The 25,000-nt window shown below is 40.7% G+C and overlaps 1 protein-coding gene across 3 annotated transcripts in view; it reads left to right on the top strand.

Moving 5' to 3' along the window:
* LOC139920320 (unconventional myosin-VI-like) overlaps positions 1-25,000 on the top strand; it is a 149,286-nt gene that overhangs the window by 83,953 nt on the left and 40,333 nt on the right. For all 3 annotated transcript variants that reach the window (XM_078289974.1, XM_078289973.1, XM_078289972.1), the window contains exons 14-23: positions 65-156; positions 1,706-1,778; positions 6,726-6,853; positions 7,741-7,836; positions 8,568-8,738; positions 15,325-15,363; positions 15,706-15,799; positions 23,226-23,356; positions 23,455-23,532; positions 24,989-25,000. The exon at positions 24,989-25,000 is cut by the window's right edge and continues 118 nt beyond it. In XM_078289974.1, coding sequence (XP_078146100.1) covers positions 65-156; positions 1,706-1,778; positions 6,726-6,853; positions 7,741-7,836; positions 8,568-8,738; positions 15,325-15,363; positions 15,706-15,799; positions 23,226-23,356; positions 23,455-23,532; positions 24,989-25,000 — 914 coding nt within the window. The remainder of the gene's footprint in view (positions 1-64; positions 157-1,705; positions 1,779-6,725; positions 6,854-7,740; positions 7,837-8,567; positions 8,739-15,324; positions 15,364-15,705; positions 15,800-23,225; positions 23,357-23,454; positions 23,533-24,988) is intronic.

The following is a 25,000-nucleotide window of genomic DNA, read 5'->3' as shown; positions in this document are numbered from 1 at the left end:
TCGACACGTTTCCTCTCACTGTGACTGTGTTGAGTTGACTTGTCTCCCTCTGTCTTCCTTGCAGAGTACTTTGAGCACAACAGCTTTGAGCAGTTCTGCATCAACTACTGTAATGAGAAACTGCAGCAGTTCTTCAACGAGCGCATCCTGAAAGAGGTGAGGACTCTGCGTTTGATGGATTTCACTCTTAAAAAAAAAAAAAAAATCTATATATCCAATTTGTGGGGGAACAAAAATCACACTACCTGAAATTCATTCAAGTCAGTACTTCAAAAACACAGAGGAACCTTTCATCAAAGCAGAACTATTTTGCAAGCGAACGTCTCGAGAGCTTTAATACACATAATGTGCTTTACTTTAATGCCAGGAGACGTGTTTGTAAGAGTAGGTGTCACTTTTTCAAAACGGTGGGTATGTGATTTTTGAACGAAGCTCTTCATTTGCAGACGTCTCCGCTGCCTAAACATCCGTTAGCAACGTCCAACATGAAAGCTTCAACCTTTAGATGCTCATTTAGAATGCAGAGGGATGCTGTAAATGTTGGGAATGTCAGGTATTTCATTCCAAAACACTACTTAAACATTTTTTTTTGAGAAAAGGATGCTTGACTTTGACTCCTCGCTACACCGAAAACCCATATGATTACGTCGTCTAAATATTATCCTGTAGAAAAGAAAGTGAAGGTAAAAGACAGCTTTAATGATATTCATTCTGTGGAAAGGTTTATGCTCATGTCAGTAGTCATTTTGTAAGAGTAGCTGTCTCTAATTTTTGAATGAAACTCTTCAATTACAGAAGTCTCCGGTGCCCAAACAAGTGTTAGCAAGAGCCGAAGTGAACGCTGTAATGTTTGGAGCTCGTTTAGTCTGGAGAGGGATGCTGTCCATGTCAGGAATCTGAAGTGTTTCATTCCAAAACACTACACATCTATTTTAGAAAAAAAAAAAATGATGCTTGATGTTGACTATTCACTGTCTAAATAATACATAATGAATGAGAAGAGACTCGCAAACCTCCACCGATGCTGAACGATTGCAAACAATCCAACTTGCAAAGCTGAAGCCTCCGTAATTTATTGTTTTTTTTTTTTATCGTTTGTCTTCTGGATTTGATTTTCCAACAAAAGCGCCATGTGAACGCAACTCTGTTTTAGCGGCCGACTTGGAAAACCCAGATGTGGGACTTTCCCATCAGCACGTGAACGCAGCATAATAGTTATGGCTAAAAAAAAAAAATGCAGGAAATCCCAGATTCAGATCACCACCAAAATCTAATCAATTGATCCTTGTCAGCCAAATGTAATTGCGACTTTTTGAGATATCTTGCTCACAAACAGACAGACAGACAAATGGGTGAAAACATAACCTCCTTCCAACTTTGTTAACGAAGGTAATAACTTCAAGAACAATTTTACTTTCATGTCAGTAATCATTTTGTAAGAATCATTGTCTTTTTTCCAAACGGTAGATATCTAAGCGTGAAAGCCTTAACCTTTAGATCGCTCGTTTCGCACGGGACCCTAACAGCAGAAACCCCGTCAGAGAGCCGGGACGCCCTCCAGGCCGAGACGGAGACTCGTCCTCGTCCTCGTCCTCGTCCTCGTCCTCGTCCTCATCTTCATCCTCATTATAGACGCAGACAGGACCCCGTACATGCAGTGAATGTCGTTATGGATTCTCATTAAAACTTCTCATTTCCATTCCAGGAGCAAGAGCTGTACCAGAGGGAGGGGCTCGGAGTCAACGAGGTTCACTATGTGGACAACCAGGACTGCATAGGTACGGTGCCATTAGTAAGATATCACTAGTCATTCAGCACTCATGAATGTGGGTTGATGAGCAATAGCAAGTAGAGCTGCTTGTCGTCTAAAAATCCTCCATGTATATATAATGCTTCATGACTTCAAGGTATAAATGCATGGATAAGCGGGGGAAAAAACACATAAACCTGCGTATATTCATTCCTCTCTCATAGACTCCCATCAAAACCACGTATTTTTAGGTTGTCCTCTATATAGTTTGATTGATTTGGATTGATTGATTAATTTATTAAAGTGTCATACACAGAAAGTGCTCGGCCCACATGGACTCACATGACACTACCAGGTAGTTCCATGGGTGTACAACATCATAAAAAAAGAAAAAGATTCAGCAAACTCTTGATATCACACAAACAAAATATCCCATGCTTTACAAATGAAACGAGCAATATGGAAACTAGCCTTTCTAGAAGTTATCATCTAGCCAAAATAAATTCATAAAGACAGAAGTCGTTTTGCTGTACAACACATTTCTTAGATCAACATCTGCCGGACAGAAGAACATACTGTAAGATTAATCTCATTCTCACTTTCTCCCAAATCACAAAATAGACATATTCTATCATCTAGCAGTAGTTTTAGTAGTGTATTAGTTTTGTTACTGCGGCTTAATGTTAGCCATGTCAACACGTCGACATATTTAGCCGTCTCCCCTGCCCACAGGCTGTAAACTGGTAAGAGTTAGTAACTTTGTTAGGCTAATGGACATAAAGAGGCTGGCAGCATCACTAGCCAGTTAGCTGCAAGGATCCAGATGGTGCTTGAGGGTCTGTAGCTTTCAAAATGCATTATAACATGAGCTTCACTTTGGTTTGACCCCAAAGCCTCAGTCCTGCTGCATAGATAATAGAGAGTTTAGCGATGCAGGATGAAGTTTTTAGTGCATTATAATCACTTTTAGCATCTTGTGCATATAGCTTTGTTAAGAAAAGTGCTGCGCAAGAGTTATTACAGATCAGTTGTATTTGTAGCTTTCAAAATATGGAAAAAAGCAAAACAGGAAAAATCAGTTTTACTCAATTCCTTTAAAGTTAGCCTTGTGCAAAGGGAATAACATTTCGAGAGCCAAACTGGCATTTTGGGCAAAAATTGAATCCATATATCAAATAAAAGCTCTTTAGTAGATCTATTTAACAGTGTAAGTATCTCTTTACTTGTGTGTGTATGTGATGATATTATCAATATATGATATTTACAGCAGTTGGCCAAAGTGAGGTCCACTCTTTTATTTTGGCTCTCCTGCAAAATGAAGAACCCCCCCCTCCCCTCCCCTCCCCTGGCTCCCGTCCCGGGGCTTTACAGTAGACGAGTGCTGCTCCTCTGTAGTTTGACCCCCGAGCCCCGGCTCTGTTTCATGGACAGCCGAACAGAGAGAGTGCTGAGGCATGGGAAGCTCCTTCCAGGCTGAGAGCTGTCTTCATCGCTCCGGTCTGGGGGAGGCAGATGGATGTGAGGTGAATAGAGGTGAAGAAGGTTAAATGCTTTTCGCTGATGTCCGGCTCTGTGAAATGGCATCAATATTAGACACTTAGCTGCGGCAGAGTCAGCTGGAGGGAGTCCAGGCCGGGCCGGAGTCTCACTCTGGTGATATTTTCTCATCACAGGCTCCGCTCGTCTATCTGGAACTGGAGACGAAGTGAAATTTATTTGTTTACTTGGATCTCCATTAGCTGCAGCCTCTCTTGGCCTGTACAAACAACAGAGAGTCACTCATGAAGTAGCAGAAAATAACAGAAGATACATTCCTACATACAAGACAACATTACAACTAAACTAAAACAAAGATAAACAATAAAAAAACAAATAAAAAAAAAAGAAATAGTTAAGTTGTATTACAATGCACAACTATTTTTACGATTTTTTCTTCATTTTTGTAGTTTGGCTATCTAGACGAAGGGTGTAGAGGTTTTTTTTTTTTTAAGCATTTTGAAATTTTACTTCATTCATTCATTCATTCATTCATTTACTCACTCATATGTTCACTCGCTCAATTCATTTATTCATTCATTCTCTCAGGAAGACATTCACTCATTCACACATTTATTCAGTTGGTCACTCATTTGTGAATTCATTTATTGATTAATTGATTAATTGATTGATTCATTCATTAATTCATTCATTCATTCAAAACCTTCCAGTTCATAGATAATGAGACTTTTCTGCAAATACCATTGTTTTGTTTCATTAATCCCTCAATCTATTCATGCATTCATTCATTCATTCATTCATTCATTCATACATACATTCAAGTCCCTCCAGTTCATAGTTAATGCATCTTTTTCAACAAATACAGTTGATTGATTAATTCATTCAGGTTTCTCCAGTTCATAGTCTTTTTCAGCAAATCCCATTGTTTAATTCCTGTTTGTGTGGATATTGCTTCCTTTTTTCAACCATTAACATTGTTTCATTCATTCATTCATGCATTCATTCGGTCCCTCCAGTTCATAGTTAATGAATCTTTTTCAACAAATACGGTTGATTGATATATTCATTCAGGTTCCTCCAGTTCATAGATAGTCTTTTTCAGCAAATCCCATTGTTTCATTTCTGTTTGTGTGCAGATTGTTTCCTCTGCCAGAGAGTAGGAGGAGGAGGGAGGAGGGAGGGGAGAGGGGAGGGAGGGGGGGAGGGAAGGGAGGATGGAGGAGGGGAGGGGGGGGGGGGGGGGGGGGGGGGGGCTGGTAAAGTTAATTCCACTCTGCTCAGGATGAGCCCGGCCTCTGTAACTCGGAGCGAGTGGGCATCAGTAGGCGGCTCCCAACTTCTTCTTCTGTGACTGTGTCAAGCGGTCTCTTTCAGCCGCTTTGTTTACAACGTCGATCCACGGCAGGAAACGTTACTCACAGAAAGATGCAATTCTCCGTTTGTCGTGAAGGAGATTAGGTAATCGAATCTCTTCGGTGAATACCTCACATCGTCCTGAGTCATCTCCCGCCGCTTCCTGCTCTCAGCACCAAGCTCCTATTTTTACACCGTTTCCTTTCCTAGCGCTTCTCTCACAGGAGTGGTGCAGGTCACTGTGGCTCTGACCCTTGACCTCCTTACCAGGGTTTGCTTGTGCTGCTGCTGATCTAGGAATTGAAGTTTATTCTGCTGTTGTACTCACTGTAAGCTGCTGTGGATAAGAGAGTCAGAGAGTTCAGTCAGCAAGTGACTGAAATGTGAAGATTTGTAGAATAGAAACTAAAATAGAAAATTTAACTGACTGTATTTTAATCATAATACTCCGTAACTTTGTTAACAAAAGTTCTACACAAGTATAGTATATTAACTTAATAGTATTAGTAGTAGCAGTAGTAGTACTAATAGTAGTAATGGTACTGTAGCAGTAGTAGTAGTACTAGTAGAAGAAATGGTACTGTAGCAGTAGTAGTAGTAGTAATGGTATTGCAGTAGTAGTAATAATGGTACTGTAGTAGTAGTAGTAGTAGTAATAATGGTACTGTAGCAGTACTAGTAGTAGAAGTAGTAGTAGTAGTACTGGTACTGTAGTAGTAGTAGTAATAATGGTACTGTAGCAGTACTAGTAGTAGCAGTAGTAGTAGTACTGATACTGTAGTAGTAGTAGTAGTAGTAGTAGTAGTAGTACTGGTACTGTAGCAGTAGTACTAGTAGTAGTAGTAGTACTGGTACTGTAGCAGTACTAGTAGTAGTAGTAGTAGTAGTACTGGTACTGTAGTAGTAGTAGTAGTAGTAGTAGTACTGGTACTGTAGCAGTAGTAGTAGTAGTAGTAGTAGTACTGGTACTGTAGTAGTAGTAGTAATAATGGTACTGTAGCAGTACTAGTAGTAGTAGTAGTAGTAGTACTGGTACTGTAGTAGTAGTAGTAGTAGTAGTAGTACTGGTACTGTAGCAGTAGTAGTAGTAGCAGTAGTAGTAGTAGTAGTAGTACTGGTGCTGTAGCAGTAGTAGTAGTAGTAGTAGTAGTAGTACTGGTACTGGTATTGTTGTAGTAGTAGTAGTAGTAGTAGTAGTAGTACTGGTACTGTAGCAGTAGTAGTAGTAGTAGTAGCAGTAGTAGTAGTACTGGTGCTGTAGCAGTAGTTGTAGTAGTAGTAGTAGTAGTAGTACTGGTGCTGTAGCAGTATTAGTAGTTGTAGTAGTAGTAGTAGTACTGGTACTGTAGCAGTAGTTGTACCAGCAGAAGCAGCAGCAGTAGTTAAAAACATAAAAGGTAAAACCTCCCAGGTTGGATAGTTAATAACAATGTAATAACAGCAGGCTGATTGTCAGTATTCATTATACAACAGGTAGTTCCAACAAGACAAACCTTACTGTCAAAGAAACGCTCCGTCCCTGCTCATAACTCCTGGCTGTACCTCATACCTATAATCACAATAAAGAACTCCCTTTTGGGTATTATGGGGTATTGCTTTATCGTAATGCAAGTACATTTGTTGATAAAATAAAGAATCCCTATATGCTCATTATGCACTTAAAATGTGATTACAGTGTTATGAAGCCTAACAACACAGTTCAGGTGAAGTGTTACCATTTCTCTGCAGAATGAACTTCTCACTGTTACTGCTTACAGTAAACTCCCCGGCTTTTTCAGACCATTAGCTTTAGGATTGAAGGTTCCTTTTACTCTACTGCAACTCTACAGCATGTAACTTTTAAAAATTGATATACAAATTATGATAAGCATTATTAATCATTAATGAGGTGACATTATCCCCGCTCCTTCACCACCTACTGCTGAGTCAGGTCAAAACCGAGTAAACCGTTCCGATCTCCGCACCGCTTCCCATTTGATTAAACTTTAATTCAGATGTTTGATGGGTATTACCCAGTGGGCCCAAAGCACATTCATTAATAACAGAGAAGTGCTAATACGTCCTCTCTCTCTCCCTCTCTCTCTCTCTCTCTCTCCCTCTCTCTCTCTCCCTCGGTCCTCTGCAGACCTGGTGGAGGCGAAGGTGGTGGGCATCCTGGACATCCTGGACGAAGAGAACCGTCTACCTCAACCCAGCGACCAGCACTTTGCTGAGACCGTGCACAACAAACACAAGGACCACTTCCGCCTGACCGTGAGTGCCTCTGACAGACGAGACGGAGGTTACTCTGAAGTTTAGAGAGAGAGAGAGAGAGAGAGAGAGAGGGATAAATAGAAAGTTGGCAGTTATTGGCAGTTATAGTGAACTGTTAACCTGAATCCATAACATTTTACTTGCAAGTGCCTTTGAAAGACACAAAATATGTTCCTCTGAAGTTTTAAATAGAAGTATATGATTGGTTTTTTTTTGTCTTCTTTTGTGCTTAAGTAGTTTTGATATACAGTCAGTAGCACAAATATTGGGCCAAAGAAAATTGGCAAATCCTACTTGTTTGTCTGTGACTCTACAACATGATACGGGTTGTCAGCTTTTGGTTTTGATATATATATAATATAATTTCGATATCAAACATGTCAAAGCAACGACATGAGCAAACTGTTCCAACACTTTGCCGGTGACTCTAGGCTCCTATGCAGGTCTAAAAAAATCTGGAAATGTACAGAAAATAAATTTGATTAGTTCTAGGTCTTTGCTGAAAAATTTGCTGAAAAAGAGTGGATGAGTATGAAAGAAATACAGTCGTTCAGACACAATATAAACATGACAACTAATTTTACCCACTGTCGACATAACGTGATGTTTGTTGGTTTGAAGAATAATGTTCAGTGATATGGTCCAGTTGGCAGTCATATTGCCAACATGTATAACAGTATCAACAGTATCAACATACATCATACTGAATGCTGACCATCATCTTCCAATTCCAGTCAATAATTTAAGAACTGGGAATAAGCATGGAATTAAAAATGGAAAAAATATGCAGGAACTCTGCTGACTCCAGGTGTTTTAATGTGTGTATGTGTGCGTGCACGTACGTATTCATGCATGTGTGTGTGTGTGTGTGTGCACGTGTCCCTCAGGTGCCCAGGAAGTCTAAGCTGGCTGTCCACAGGAACGTGAGAGACGATGAAGGATTCATTATCAGACACTTTGCAGGAGCCGTGTGCTACGAGACGGTGCGTTCAGAAAACACTCAGCTCTGCTTCGGCTCTGCTCTTTTCCAGCTTTCAGTCTGTCGTCCTTCACTGCTGACTGACATGCTCTTTTCTCTTCTGCACAACAGAGAGAGAGACATCTTGAAATTAAGGTCATATAGAATACGTATTTCTTTTTCTTTGGTCGCTGGGCGGTAGAAAAAAGAAAATTGTGAGCCTGGCTTTATAGCATCAAAGTAACTGACCATCTAGATTAGATAGTATTTGTATATAATGAGAAATTACGTAAGGCAGCTGTGAGTTAAACAAAAGCACAAAACATATAAGCACAGGGTTCCTACACAGGTCTGGAAATGTGTGGAAAAAGAATTTGTTAATTTCCACATCTTGCTAAATTTCAACTGTTCCGATATACAGGATTGCTCATTTTCTGTGGGGTTTTAGCGTCCGTCATCTCACATATTCTGATATTTGTTGCTGTGAAGAATAACCTTCATCTATAACCAAAATCTTCAAATCAAACGAAATGACGGTCTGGGAATAAAAAAATACAGAATTTTGAAACTGTGTAGAAACCCTGCGAGTGTCGAGGCGAGGCTGAAACCTGGGAGGGATTATGGGTTTTATTATGAAAGGCCTTCAACAAAACAATAACACTCAACCCCACATCACCGGAGTCTCTGGAAAAACCTGCTGCAAGGTCCGCTGAAAATTCACTGCCCCCTTTTTTTTTAATTTAATTTTTTTTTCAGATCAAGTTTGTGGAGAAGAACAACGACGCGCTGCACATGTCTCTGGAGTGCCTGGTGAGCGAGTCCAAGGACCGCTTCGTACGGGAACTCTTCGAAAACTCAAACAACAGCAAGGACGTGAAGCAGAAGGCCGGCAAGCTCAGCTTCATCAGCGTCGGCAACAAATTCAAGGTGAGTAGTAAAAAAAAAAAAAAAAAAAAGTATTCCCCGCGTTTTAGTTTATGTGTTTTTGCACATTTTTCACATTGAATTTTGGTTGGAATCTTTTTATGGGTGTAGAAGAAGAAGTCTGACAGGGAAAGTTTAATGGTACTTTCTTTTGTTGAGTGATCCAAACAGCACACACACACACACACACACACACACACACACACACACACACACTTTATTCAACTCAGTTAAAGGGATAATTAGGGACAAATGTTAAATACTTTGGTTAAAGGTGCTATGTTCAACATTTCACCATCAGCAAATTGTTACCACATTAATTTTGAGACATTAGCATAATTACTGTAAACAAATGAGACCATCGCCAAGGAGATGATCAGCCTCTACTGGCCTCTACTCTGCATTTTCCATCGCTCGGATCTGGAGGGAAATCTGCTGGATCGCTTTACGGCACAAAACAGGAAGAGGTTCTGTTCTTCCAGAGCAAACGGAGCGAAAGCTGAAAGAGTTTCTGGCAGCAGATGGTGGAAGGAGGGAAAGGAAGATGGAGAAATCACTTCCAACATGCTTCTACTCTTCTACGAAGCCAAAAAGAAAACCAGGAGGAGCAAAGATCTCTACTCTCTACAGAAAGCATCGGGGTTCATGAGAGACGCGGTCTGAATTTTGAGAAGCACTCGCACTAACTCGCACTAGAGGTTACAAATGGTCTCGACCGTGGTCTCATTTGTTATACCAAGGTATCACAATTAATTTGAGAAAGATTTATTGATGTTTTAAAAATGCTACACGCAGCACCTTTAACAGTCGGGCCCAATTTTGGCTGCGTTGCCCAATACACATCTGACAGAGTCCGGTCCCAACTATCAGAGACAAGCTGTCAGCACTCTGCTTCTTCTTCAGTACATCTTTAAGGGGATTTTAGGGTGTAGAATATAGCTAAGTGTCACTTATAGATGCATTTGATTGTATCTCATGGGTATGGAAAGAATCACTGTATCTAAAAGTACAGTAGCTGCACTTTTCAGTAAGTTTTCTCTGTCAAATTTCATGGACTTCCATTGTAAAAATTAGGAAAAAGAAGTTTTTTTTTGTTCCCTGCTCGTCTCTGCTGTGCCTCGCCCGGCCCGGCGTCTCACCTTGATGTGTGTACTAATGTATCACCTCACCAAAGGCAAGGTGAGCCAGAAACCACAGCGGTTTACCCCACTCAATCATGTCTGCTGAAAAAAAAAAAAAAAAAAAAATACACAACCCCAGGGAGCGATGTTCATGTTTGTTATCACAGCCGGTGCCAGATAGCGGCGCGGCGTACAGTCAGAGGGGAAATATTTTGCGGGATTCATCGGGAACATTGGCGTCTTTGATGTACAAATAGTTTGGCCTTTCATGCGTACCGGGGACATGATTTATATGCGCGCTGCGTCCCGGAGCCGAGCTTGAAGCACGCGGCCGCTGTCTGTCACCGCAGCCTCAGACTCTGCACCCAGCGCTGCAGTTTGGACCACAGGTTAGATTAGGAAGCTCCTTCTTATGTATGAAGATACAGCATCATATGTGTTGTTGTTTTTTCTTTTTGTTTCAACCTTTATTCATCCGGGGATTTGCACACATGCTCTTTTTCTGCAGTGTTTTCAACAAAATGTTAAACTCATAGTGCCACAGTCAACTTTTCCATCTTTCTCCATTCATTCTCAAGGAAGTTGTATACTAAGTGTTATTCTATGGCGGATTTTATGAATCTCCAAGAAGATTGATGCAACAAATTTGTCAAGTGAAATTTAGTGGTATTCTCCTTATATACACTTTATTTATATAGCAATTTTCAAAAGACTGTATTGCAAACAATTATTATAATAAACATGCCAGGAATTATATTATGAATCTCCAAGAAGATTGATGCAACGTATTTGTAAAGTGAAATTTTGTGGTATTCTCCTTTTTATATACACTTTATTTATATTGTACTTTTCAAAAGACTGTATTTGCAAACAATTAATTACAATAAACATACCAGAAATTATTTAAAAACATACTTGAAATTTTAAAAAAAAATCTGCAAATTTAACCAGAATAAAATAGGTGTAATGATTGTCTAGAAAAGTGTTTTACGAAGTGAAGATGACAGCGATTTTTCTCAGGTTTTGCTCTGTGAAAGGTGCTGTAAAAATCAACTTTTCTTACTTGCAGACAGAGACAGTGTCTGTGCACCTCCAACACACACAGTGTTGCAGTGCAGCATGGAGACGTGTTGCAGTGCAGCATGGAGACGTGTTGCAGTGCAGCATGGAGACGTGTTGCAGTGCAGCATGGAGACGTGTTGCAGTGCAGCATGGAGACGTGTTGCAGTGCAGCATGGAGACGTGTTGCAGCGATCTGAGCGCCTCAGGACGGCTCAGCGCTGACTGGATGTGCAGCAGATTGAGTTCATATTAGCTGTGAGCTCCTGAGTGTCACCTGAGTTCTCTAAAGCCTCCTCATCCCACTGTCTCTCCTCCTCCCTCGCCCCGTGTGTCCTCCCTCCATCCACGATATGATTAAGGTTCCAAAGGTGTGGAGGGAAATACAGACAGACAGAAATTGAGCTGTGGGTCGGGATGGGGGGGTGGGGGGGGGGGGGGGGCAGAGGGTGACTAAAACAAGTTGTGATGAATCTCAGTCACTTCAGGGGATGGGAAATAGGAAACACTGTCTAGTGGCTAGAGAGCAAGGGAGGAAGTAACTAATTACATTTAATAATAAATAATAATAAACTTTATTTATATAGCAGCTTTCAAAACAATTGTTACAAAGTGCTTCACAACAAATAAAAGCATGGAGTAAAAATATGAGGTAATGTCAATAAAAACACAACTGAAACAAGAACAAATTAAATAAATAATAGAACAACAGTAAAATATAGAATAGAATAGAAAATAAACTACTACTAATAAAATAAAAATCATAATAAAAGCCTAATAGAAAAGGCCTTGATAAAAACACAACTACAGCAACAACCTCAATTAAGTAATTATAGAGCAGCTATGAAACAAGGAATAAAAAATAAAAATAAAAATCATTATTATAAAAACTACACAAAAATGTGTTTTTGTCTTGTACTTTGTATTTAGTACTTAAGTTTTAGTACTTTGACTTTGACGTATTTTTTAAAGTCAGTAATTTTACTTTCACTTAAGCAAGTTTATACTTCAGTCCATTTTAAATTCCATCCATTGCAGGACAGATGTTGTCTCTCCATCAGCAACAGAAGCTGGATCAACATAAACTGACAAACTGTGGAGTAAATAAACAAATAAAAAAAATAGAGTAATATCAGTATCATATATTCAAGAAAACCAAGACATAAAAACATAGGCTGCATTTAAATTAAAGAATAAAGAAAAAACACCAAATTGGTGAAGAGCATCAGCTGAAGGATGAAAGGTAACAGTAAGGTAGGATGAGGACACTTGTCTCGCGCCAAACCGAATGCATTAGTGGACAAACGAGCGCGTTGCTGTTATGCTAATAACAGCTCTGAGCCGCCCTATGTCCACAACCCGTCCCCACACACACACACACACACACACACACACACACACACACACACACACACCCACACACACACCCTCCTCCACAATCTGCCACTTTCTGATCGCTGTGTTTCTTTACCATACGCTCCTCTTTTGTTCCGTTATGGACCTAATTAGTCAACATTTACATTGTGCAGATGCTCTTCACACCCACAGTAACTTAAAGCAAGAGCAACAGTAGAATAAGCATATATTATAAATGCATCATCAACACTACAGCCAATAATAAGGAAACCAAGGGTCAAACAACAGCAGCCACACAGTGGAATGAGTAAAAAAAAACAGCCCAGTTTCCTTGGGATATTCATGGATCATCAATAATAAAGGAGTAAAAGAAATGAGAGGAAATTATTTTGTAATAGTTTTTGTAAGATAGTTTGTTTAGGTATGCATATGGTTTAGTGCAGGTTATGATGGCTCTGTAAACGAAGCTCTTTCGGATAGTGAGAACACTTCAATTGAATTACATGGAAGCATACTGGGCCACTTCTGGAGCTACAACAGATATCTTGTAATAATGGCTATTCTGCAAATTTATGAAGTCTTGCAAAACCTTATCAGAAGCCCCACCCAACTGGTACTCCAAGCAGGTTAAAACAAACGCTTTGAATTAATACTCTTTGGCCCAGGACGGCTGGCAGTTATGGCAAAGAAGAAGATTCTTGCTAATGCATAGTAAATTTAGAAATACTTTTCTTTGCAAAAGCTTATCGTAGCCTAATGCTTTCCTCTCGCCGGCGGCAGAGTGAACCGTCCTGCCCAGCTCAGCAGCGTCTTCAGCTGCAGACTGTGCAAGGGTCGACCATCTCAGATTAATTGTTCCCACGCTTTCCAGAGCGTAATACAATACCCCATTGAAATTCTGGCAAGGCGTATTATTTATTGGCCGCTGTGCTCGCCTGCTGGCAGAAGCTGCCCGGTGCGCCGGCTGCCAGAGAAGATATAAATCGTATTATAGATCAGAAGATTTCAACCTCGACTTAATCATGCATGTGTTTGGCTTTCTACCTGATTGCTCCTGCGAGCTACAGCATGCTGCAGCTTACTGTATACACTAGCTGTTTATTTGAAATCTATGAATATATGATAAGAAAATATATGAGTGTCCCAGTGGTGTTCATAGCAAAGACTGCTTAAGTAGTATCACTACATGGCAGGGTGGCCTAACACCAGCCACAGGTTAAATCCCTGCTGTAAATATAAATGTATATACAAATGTACTCAGAGAAACTCAAAGGTTTCACTCAAAGGTGTCCATTTTCATATTGTGAACATGAACAGTTGCCTAAAACCAACAAAAACTAAAAACTCGAGAACTAAAGACCGCAGCATGATCTGAAATGCGGAGTTGCCTTGGTGACAGTGAAGGAGAGATTTTGTGGATTTGTAGGATGCTTGTTTGAGTTTTTACACCTCAGTAAACATTATATTACTGTTGTATCAGTTTAGTTTTAGTAGATATTGGTTTATGAGTTAACATCTTACCAGTTATTGTAGAAATCATCGAGTTTATCATCCAGTATCTCTGAAATATGGAGAATTCAGTCAATAAAAGTATAAATTCTGTCAGCCGGTGGCTTAAAATACATACTAACTTTTAAAGGTGCTATAATTGGTTTGAATTTTCTGCTATCAGTCATGGCTATCTCAATTTGGAACAAAACTCTTCAAATATACTCTTAATCCTCGGCTCCGTCTCATCTGTATGACATCACAGATTGTGATTGGACGGTGGCTCACTTGTTCCTGGTTCTGGCAAATCGTGATTTTTCACCTGAACAAACCGGGATGCCAGAAATCCCTGTTGAGCCTCCTGGAGGAGTCGTGGGTCTGATCCAAATAAACAGATGTGCTGTGAGGAGACTGGCTGATAAACCCGGTGACTCTCTCACCCTGTAACATTTAGATTAGCAGGCTGGTGAATGGCTCTGCCTGTCTGATAGTGCTGTAGATTGATAACAGCGGAGCCCGATGCCCTCTGTTGTCACCCTGTGTGAGTTAGAGCATCATTCTGTTGACGTCTGAATTGAGCTTCTGTGTGGATGCTCACCTTGGATTATGGCACAAAGAATTGCGACATCAAAAAATCCTGTGTATCGGTAAATAAATACTCCAGACATGCAGATTGGAGTTTTAGTTGAACGAACATTTCTGGGACGCAGAGGTGCTCTGGAGGCAGAAATAATCTGATTGGTTGAGTTAAACCTCAGTGGGCGGAGCCAAAGATCCACAGTTTCTCTGGCTAAGTAACATTAGACTGAAGCTCAGTGAAAAAGACAAGAGGTAAGAGAGGAGGAAGCTAATATTATGAAGCCTAGCCCTCTGCTACTAACTGAAAAAATACAGTCTACCATACTAAGTTATCTAGGTTAGCTAGTTAGCCACACACACACACACACACACACACACACACACAATCTGCCACTTCTGATCGTTGTGTATGTCTTTACCATTTTTTGTTCCATTATGGACCTAATTAGTCTACATTTACATTTACATTGTGCAGATGCTCTTCACATCCAGAGTAACTTAAAGCAAGAGCAACAGTAGAATAAGCATATATTATAAATGCATCGTCAACACTACAAGAAACCACAGTGTTTCTGGCTAAGTAACATTAGAAAAAATTAAATCTAGCCATACTAAGCTAGTTAGCTAGTTAGCTAGCTGACCTTCAAGTTCAAACTAGCCATACTAGCCTATAGCTAGCTAGGTAAGCTAGTTAGCTAGCTGCTGACCTTCAACATCATGAATGCCATGGTCATGAATGAAAAAATAAGTCATTGCCATTTACATTTATATTTTGACCAGAGTTCCTTTTTTGCCGTTGAAGTTTGCCAGTTAGCTAACTTGCGCACCAAAAAAATGGTGGTTCTTTGGCTCCGCCCACTGAAGTTTAACTCAAACCAATGAGATTATGCCTCTGAGGAATGTTTTGTAGAACTAAAACTCCCGTCTGTATATTGGTGTGATGTGGCTGGTTTGTCATCATAACCTTTTCTTGTGTTTCTGTGCAGACTCAGCTGAACATCCTGCTGGACAAGCTGCGCAGCACGGTCAGTACCTCCGCTCATCCTGAACGCACTGATGAGTGTTTCATCCTGCTGGACCCATACAGTAAAGATCAGTCTCCCTGTAATATAGCTTTGTAGCTCTCATGGGAGATAAATACCAATTTTGTCAAGCCATCATATCCTGAACCGGTGCGCAGACTGTTAAATATGATGGATGTGGTGAACTTAGGACACGGCCCATGGTCCTGCTGTGAGGTTAATGATTTCTCTATATCTGTTTCTCCCTCCTTGTCTCTCTCGCTCTGCCTGTCATATCTCTATCTCTCCTCTGTCTCTCTCTCTCTCTCTTTCTCTCTGTCCCTCTCCCTCGTTCCCCTCCTCCAGGGCTCCAGTTTCATCCGCTGTATCAAGCCCAACCTGAAGATGATCAGTCATCAGTTTGAAGGAGCTCAGATTCTCTCCCAGCTGCAGTGTTCTGGTCAGTACGGCTATTCACTATGGACAAGATTTTTTTTCCCTAAAAATACACCCGTCTCCTCGTCCCGTCCCTCCTAACTGAGATGCTCTATGTTCGTCCTATTTGCCCAAATTACATTCTGGTGTTGGGAACGATTTGAAACTTCAGAGTGAAACCCAAACTGTCTCCTAAACAGAGAAAGCTGGACTCAGCAGCGTCAGATCTTCTCCTCTCTCGTCTCTTTTGGTTTCTTTTGGTGTAAAGCATCACAGACCGCCCGGGCTGGTAAACATGAGCGAGCTGTGTGATGTTTACTGATGACACACATATGATGATGTCTGGGTATTGAAGTTCAAACGGTTCAGTTACGGTTACCTCTCGTTGCCATTTGGAGCTGCCAACATGCAAAATTGCCTAGCGTAGCTGTAAGAAGATTCATTAATACATTACATTTGAATTGGTTCGTTTCCTTCATGTTTTCTTCACTAGGCGGTTATCATATTTCAAAAGATACAAAAGTTTCTTCAGTTTCCCTAAATATGACTAATTATCATTGTTGGTTTTCCTCTTTGAAAGCAGGTGGTTGCTCTGTTGGTTTTAGTGAAAAAAGGGTAAATTCAGTGTCTTCAAGAACAATTCCCTGTGCAATTACTGTGCTTGAGGATCAAATTAACTCTGAATAATGCTAACAGTCGGTACCGTGTTGGTTTCGATGAATAATGCTAACACTGACACACATCCACCGCATGTGTTCTGTACATCTGGGTGTGTAAATAGCCAGTGATACACACTTGCACTTCCATCTTATATGCTCTTTAAACTTGAGTGTAAATCAGTAAATCTGTAAACTGCAGACATCTGTGAAGCTGCCAGTGGCGTCAGAGTGGGAATTCCTTTTAGCAGTAGAAGCTTTTCATTACCATCACAGAGATGTTCGGTATTTATTATTCATTTAATTTTATTTCATTGTATTGTATTTTATTTATATCCTTTATTGCCTTTCTATTCGCATCCTTTAATTCCATTTTCAGTCTTTGTTCACCAGCCTGCATCTCTCGTCTTTGCAGCTGCAGAGACGACACATTCTTAGATCAATTAATCTCGTCTTTTCTTATCCCATCAAATCAAACAAGCCGTTTTTCAGTTATCAGAAGAACCGAGACAAAACTTCTTCTTGCACTATATCGTAAATGCCTGGTGAAAAAAAAAAAAAAAGTAATCTAAAATTCAAAATGCCAAGGAGATTTAGAGGCGAGGCCAAACAAGAAGGATGAAATGCCTCCGCTCCGACAGAGGGAATGCTTCACATCCAAAACATCTGCCGCTCACAAAGGCTGTTCTGGGTGAAAAATGCCTCTGCGTTTTTTTAAGGTGCCACACTGGTTTCAAGGAACAATGCTAACAAGCTGACTTTCACTTAACTTTAAAACCAGCTAGAGAAACCTTTTGGCAGAAAAATAATCAACCAAAGTTCAAGAATGTGCCGCTGAGTTTTGGGGGCAAAACAGAGTCAAATTACATCAACAACAAAGTCGGGATGGAGTGAATAAAGTCTGAAACTTTTCCAATCACAAAGGCAGTTCTGAGTGAACAAATCACTGTGCGGCACCCACTAACTATTATGGTGTGTGGCAACCAAAGAAGAAAGATGGAAGCCATTCTGGTTGGGTGTTATGCCGATGGTTCAAATCTATCACACAACCTTTGCTGCATGTTATCCACTTTTACCCTGCTGGTCCCGCATGTGCTCCATCATCACAAACATGTTCCCAGCCAAGCTTTGTTCAAACTCACAGAACTTTATTTTAAATTCTTTTCAAATTTATTTTTATTGAAACATTGATAAAATCACTTATTGCTGTAATTATATTGTCTTTTACATTTTTTATTTTTTATTTTTTTTACAAATGAGAACAATAGAAGACCAATTTCTATATATACTGTATCCATTTACATCTTTATTAACATATCTCCATATAATCTTATATAGATTTACTGATATAACCAAGATCCCAAGGTTTCCCAAGTTACCAAATACGTCAAACTGAAGTACAAGGAAATGTGTATAAAATAATGCACAAACAGCTAGATTTTTTTCCATTTGATGTAATGGTGCAGCCATAAAAAAAAATGCCATCTTGGGTTTGAATATTTCACTCGATATCAACAGCTAGAGCTTCAATGCAGCGTTGGAACGAGCAGATATAGAATATGGATGTTTTTTCTAACTTTGAAGCTGCATAAGAGGAAATTTAAGGGGAAACTCAAGGGTGTGAGGGGTTAAGAATAAATATATATATTTTTTTAATTGAATTCATTCCACCCTAAAAAAAGGAACCCAACAACCAGAAAAGGTTGTAGTGACAAAACATTTGTGCTCTGAATTTCTTTGGTTTGAGTTTGAGTGACCATCCAGTAATGTTCACAGGTTCGATTCCCGCAACTAACCCAAATTTCGCGTTGTTGAGCAAGACGCTGAAGCGCTGCCTTCTCAAACACTGCAACTCACTCCGGATAAGAGCGTCAGTTACATGCAAATCTAGACATGAAGAAAGCCTGAGCATTTTTTTTAAGTGAGGGCAGACCGCGTTCTTATTCTTCACTCTTGCCGTCCCGCGCCTTGCCTGTACTTCCTCTGCTCCCAGACCCAGACTGCTGTCTTGTGGCCTCGCTGTGGGACTTTTGAAACCTGCTCTATTTGACAGTTTTTAAACTTTTCTTCTCCTCCACACTGGAAATCCTGTGAGGCAAATACCCCCCCTCCCACCCACCCATGTTCAATTTGGAGAAATAAATAAATATATAAGCTTGTGCTCAATATCCTTGGAGATTCCAATTTTGTTTTCATCCACACAAACTCTGCGATGCCCTGCCCAGATACTGCACACTGTGCGCCTGACTTCACCCAGCAGGCTCTTTATCAGGTTTATTGGATCGGGAATCAGAACGGTGATAGTTTGGAATAGACAAGAGGATGAATCTGTGTGCAGGCAGGGCAGCTGGGAAATGGTGACACCTATTCCTACAAAAATGACTGATATCACAAAATTAAAGCAAATGATGGTGCTCTTAAAAGAATAGAAGGCAAACTAAGGTGTTGGTTGACAAAATGAAAACGCTTTATACACTACCAGTCAAAAGTTTGGAATAGAGTTTAGAATAATAATAAAGACGTCAAAACTATAAAATAACACAAATGGAATTATGCAGTGACCAAAAAAAGTGATAAACAAATCAAAACTATCTTATATTTTAGATTCTTTAAAGGCCGCCCTTTGCCTTGATGGAAAGAAATTCATACATAGGATCAACTTCACTATTTATATTTGAGTAAGAAACTAATTTCAATAAACAAACATAGAGCATTCAGTCAGGTGGGTTCAGACTGGTGACTGGTAGTGTATATTTTAGAGATACTGAATGATGAACTTGTACAACTATGCAAAATGGATAATGTTTTTGAACAGAACTCCACAACTCCACAATTTTTTTTTTTTGTACTAATTACAGTCTCCTCAGTATGGAACAGCTGTTTTATTCTCTGTGTTTGAGGTTTCTGTGAGATTTACCTCAGTGACTTGAGGCTGGAATAACTTTAATAACTATTACACTTTCAAACGCCTTTTGGATCACATCTCCCGTCTGAAGAGTGTGTCGCGCCTCCTGATCAGTCGGCTACGTCAGTATCGAATTTAAAATGATTTAGTAGGCTTTTTTTTTTCTCTCCAGCTTCAGTGTAGTGAAAATATATCTGAATGTTATATTGCTGACATCCATATTTCGCTGAGTAGACATCAGCGATATACTAACAAAAAATGAAAAACTACCCATAATGCTACATGATGTGATGATAAAACCAACCAATGGACTTTAGCATGGTTTGAATGCGGTGTGTTGAATGTGCCATGCAGAAATGGCACATTGGTTAGTGCACTACTTAACAGAATTAGGACATAGCAGTGGCAATTTCCTTCGGTACACCTAAGATGGCTGACATGGAATTTCGATAATGTTGTCATGGAAACAAGCATATCGTTTCATGTGTGGACCGTGCCAACTCAGGTCAGGTTTATTCATAGAGCACCTTTAGCAACAGGATAGAAAATAACAGACTGAAAAACATAAAAAATAATGAAAATAAGAAATAAAGCAAGTATGTGATAAACTGTGTGTGTGTGTGTGTGTGTGTGTGTGTGTGGGCAAGAGCAGTGCAATCTGCAGGTGAAGTAAGTGAATGGCAGACTGCAGTGAAGTAAACAAAGAGAAAGGAATGGCTGACAAGGTAGATTGTAGGCTGTGCTGAATAAATGGGACTTGAGTCTAGATTTAAACACCGAGGGCAGGTTGACACCGAGCGCGGCCGGAGTGGGTTATTCCATCTTTGGAGTGTTTACTCCTTCAGTGCAGTTCATTTGGGCAGCTGACAGTAATGGCGTTCGAACTCGGGTGGCACAGAATAACGGCACCGAGATTAGCCTGAAAGTGCGGGTGCTGGTCCTCCTCCAGGAGAGCTGCACTGCGGTTCGTTAGGAGTGAGAACGCAATCGAAACAAACTACAGGGAACAACCCCAAACGCAAGGGTTTGTGGGTATAATGGACGGACGTCATGCTTGGAAAGCCTAGTGAACTGAGGGCAAACTGCAGTCTTGACTAATGCTTATGTTCAACTATTTCTTCATTTGTTCTGAACTGGTCCATCATCATGAAGTCCATCATTCTTAGCTGAAGTTACAGGAACTGGAATAAGATTTGTTTTGGCCCGCCAAAATCTCTAACCTCGCAGGATGACAGGTCACCAAAACTCTGTCCAATAAACAAGCTGCTTGTGAGTCATGTGGCTGTGTGAACCTGAATGAGCCAAATGCCAACAAAGTAAAACTTTCCACTATGGTTCGGACCAAGCGGCCAAAACCACGGGTGAATTTTGAAGCCAATCCTGAAGTGGCGACAGGCTGCAGTTCCTCTAACATCCGCTAGAGTCCGGCTCCAAAAAGACTCCAAACCGCCCAACTCCATGAAGTCAATGGACCACAACCCAACTTCTGATAAATATATATAACGTCAATACATTTTTTCGACAAGAGGTTATGGTCTCAGTAGCTAATTTCACTTCTTCTGTGTCTTTATGGAGATTTTCAAAATACTTACTGGATATAACGGATATAAAAGAGGGTTGTTTTCCTAGTGATTGACAGGCCACCTGTCCAGTGATCGACAGGTCGTCTATTACGGGCCAATAGCAGGTGGCACTGCGGCTCTGTGTCGACCCTCGGCTTCAGTTTGGCTGCTCCGGCTCCAAAAAATGTCAACATGGCGGCGACCGTAAACCCAATCTCCAGGCTTCATAACGGTCCCACTCACTACATCCGTCTGGTTTCACAGTCTAAGATTCGGACCAAAATAACCAAACTATAGATGCGATCGCTCACTAAGACGACGGCAGATTCCCTCACCATGGCAGGAAGCTTGTTCTCAGCTTGCTCCTGCGTCCTGTGAGCAGACAGCGCAGACAGTAAATCACTGATGTATTGTAAGGCTGTGTAATACCTTGTAAGTTAGAAGTAGGACTTAATAACCAGTGCATGCTTTTACAGGGAGCCGGTGAAGGGAGACTAAGACAGGGATAATGTGTTCAGGTTCTCCGGTTCGCAGGAGTAATGATGATGGCTGGGTTAGTTGGATGTTTCTAAGGGTGAAGTTCAGGCGGCTGGAGAGAAATGCATTGCAGAAGTCAATTTATGCAGAAACAAAAGCATGGATCAGTTTTTATCAAGAAATCCTGGAGATAATGATGAATCAAAGGTAATGCCAAGACTTCTGTACAACCACTGAAATGACAATAAAAAAAGAGGTATAATAAATGAGTTCTGTGCAGCTTGGGGCCTAAAATTCGAGTTTCAGTTTAATCTGACTAGAGTAGAAGAAAGTTATCTCTCATCATGAACATGAGGCTGAGAACGGTCAGTGAAATAACTTTCTATTTCAATGCTCCTCTACAGAAACCTTATTACTTATTGACAAAAGAATTGACAAAAACTAATAAGTTTTTGTCAGGTATTCCAAATATCCCAGCCCCATTTAAGAGCTTTGAATGGGAACGTCCTTCACTCTGTGCTCTCCCACCTTTCATTTCATGTCCTGTGACTGTAATGGTTACACGAGTGTATTATTCCGTGAAATTGAATGTGCTTTATGTTGTATGTGCGGCGCTGTTGTGGATCCATTTTGTTTATGCTCGCTGCTACAATGCAGTTCGTTATGTGTTGTAAAATAAAATATATCACATAAATACACTGCCGGTCAAAAGTCTGGGGACACCTTGCCTTTTGAAAATGTTTAATTAATCAGCGTGTTTTCTTTCTCGCTTTGCAATAACTTAACCCCATCAAAGACTAACTAGGCTTAGTTTGAGAAAACAAAATCATACATGCAAATATTTGTGACGATAACACTAAAACAATGAAACTATACGTTCAAAAAACAACAACTCCTCAGCAGCTGAACTGCTGCTGACACTCAGAGACGCTCTGCCATGAAAAACCTTCTGTTCACATCAAAGAGACACTTTGAACATGAAGCTGAGTGTTGAAAGAAATAGATCCAAAGTATCAGGAAATTGCTATTTTATGTTAAATGATAAGGTGCATTTCTTACCGTCAACAAATCCTATGAAAATAACAAAATCAGCAATGAATTTCTTTTGCCAACAAGTCTCGTCCATGTAGCCGGTGCCCAGTGCAGCCTCATGTCCCAGCAGCCATAGAACGCCATTGTATTAAAAAAACTATTAAAAACACATCAAAGAGCCATGCCGACATATTTCATCATCACGATGCACCGGGCCGGCCGACTTTTTCCTCAAACAACTTAATAAGCCGGCTGTAAACACGTTTTCCATCTCAGGAAAGTAGTTCCGTAGCACAGAAAATAGTCCCCGGTGTAATGAAAAATTTGTTCCCATTTGAATTTGATTTGGTAATAACTACAACAGTCTGACTTTTCATGGTAACAGTTAACGATTTTTAAAATGTAAACTATGTCTTTGTGAGCTGTATTTAAAGGTTTTTAGCTTACAATTGGAGCCAATGACTTCCGGGTTGACGGCTCAAAACGGAACGTGGGAAGTCAGAAAGTAACGGGAGTAGAGCAAACGCATTGTTGATTTTGTTATTTTCATAGGATTTGTTGACGGTAAGAAATGTATTTAAAAACACCAGTCGTATCCTTTAACTAAAAGCATTGCAGCCATTTTTTCCTGACTTCTTAATTGAAAAATAGTACTTTGAAAATTTAGAAAAGGCATGGTGTCCCCACAGGTGGGCGGTGTAAATAGGATTTTTCATCTGTATTCAGGTAAATTCTACTGGTCTGACAACTAAAGGAACTCGAACTTGAATTTCCCGTCCATTCAGATCCTCTCTTTTTGACCCTCCTCCCCTCCTGTAGGTATGGTGTCGGTGCTGGACCTCATGCAGGGCGGCTTCCCCTCCAGGGCGCCTTTCCACGAACTCTACAACATGTACCAGAAGTACATGCCGCCCAAACTCACCCGCCTGGACCCGCGCCTCTTCTGCAAGGTCAGGCCCGGGATCCCGTCCGCGCTCTTATTACCATTTTAATATACGGCGCGGCTACATTTTTATGTTTATCGATGTTCTGTATGTTTGTGCTGCAGGCTTTATTCAAAGCGCTGGGGCTGAATGTGAATGACTACAAGTTCGGCCTGACCAGAGTGTTTTTCCGGCCGGGGAAGGTGAGGCTTTTGGAAAAAACCCTGTTGTGTTTTCTCTCACGCTCGCTAATATAGGTATTGTTCCCCCAAAGAGAGAGACAGTGGATTCAGAGGAAAGCACATTAGTCATTTCTGGCTGCTTGGTCGAGGTGAGACGAGGTTTTGCGAACGGACCGGAGCCGACAGATGGGGTTTTCATTTCTCCGAGAGATGAATAATTCACGACATTTGGGTTGGACATGTGGTTTCCGGGGGGGGGTTTGTGAAAATGCATGCATTTATTTCGGAGGGACCCGGGTACACAGAGTGCAGGACACACTGTAACTCTGACACCGCAGATTGGCTCTGAGGAATAAATGAATACTTTTATCCTCTGTTGACCGCACTTTGATGCTTCCATCGCAAGCCTCAGACATCTGATGTGCGCTGTGGAGGGAAAGGTGCCCTCTGAGATCGACCCGCATCACATCATAGTTGTAAATAAACGGAAGGGCTTGTTTTAATCTGCTGGGAGATGCAGATGGTGTCGGGTACGGCGTCAATCACAGAAAAAGAAACTAAATCGACTTTCAAATGCTACCTACTTGGCAAACCCCACCCATCTGGTGCTCGGAGAAGATTAAAACAAACAAAAAGAATAATTTGCAATGACTGTTTGACCCGGGTCTGCTGTAACCACAGAACCTGAATGGATAGAACGGTCTTTCCCATTCTAATCAACGGTCCTGGACGGTCGGAGCGGCGGCCATTTTTATGTGAACCATTGGGCTAGCTTCTGTATGAACCGATTTACAGCAAGTCACTGAGGCGAGAGGTTTTACAGTTTGCTAACAAACTCATCTGCACAGTTCTCAAACAAGTGCGACAGATTTTACGCCTTAATGCCCAGACTTGTGTTGTCACCATAGCAACTAGGCAAGGCAAGGCAAACTTTATTTATATAGCACATTTCATACACAAGGCAAATACAATGTGCTTCACATAAAACAGAAAAAATACATAAAATGACATTAAAAATGAAAGAAAGAAAGATGTTGAGCAGTCACTCTCACACTGGTGACACCTCTGGTCAGAGTGACTCCCTCAATTTTTCCTCTCAAAAGGAAATCAATTTAGATGAGATCTAACTCTTAAAATTCCATAGTTGCTATTTTATGCTGTATTATCCAAATTACCATGACAAACAGTGGAAGGACCGTTGTATCCATTCCATTCTGTGGTAGGACCAATGGCATTGCAGCAATAGGCGGGACATTTAGAAATGCTGGTGCATGATTGGCTGCTGATGAGCGACTTTAGTCAAAAATGTTGCTGCACCCAATTTTTACTTGATTTTTTACAAATGAGGAAACAAGGCGACTGTGTTTCCATCAGCTGACGTTTCTCCAGCTGTAGAGTAATGAACAGACTTCAGACACAGCTGGTCTCTCTGCTGCCGGGTGTGTGAACTCACAGGTCTGATGATTTTATTTTCCAGTTTGCGGAGTTT

Source organism: Centroberyx gerrardi, chromosome 18 (genome assembly GCF_048128805.1).
Source record: "Centroberyx gerrardi isolate f3 chromosome 18, fCenGer3.hap1.cur.20231027, whole genome shotgun sequence".
Lineage (NCBI taxonomy): Eukaryota > Metazoa > Chordata > Actinopteri > Beryciformes > Berycidae > Centroberyx > Centroberyx gerrardi.
This window is presented reverse-complemented; position numbering and strand designations above follow the sequence as displayed.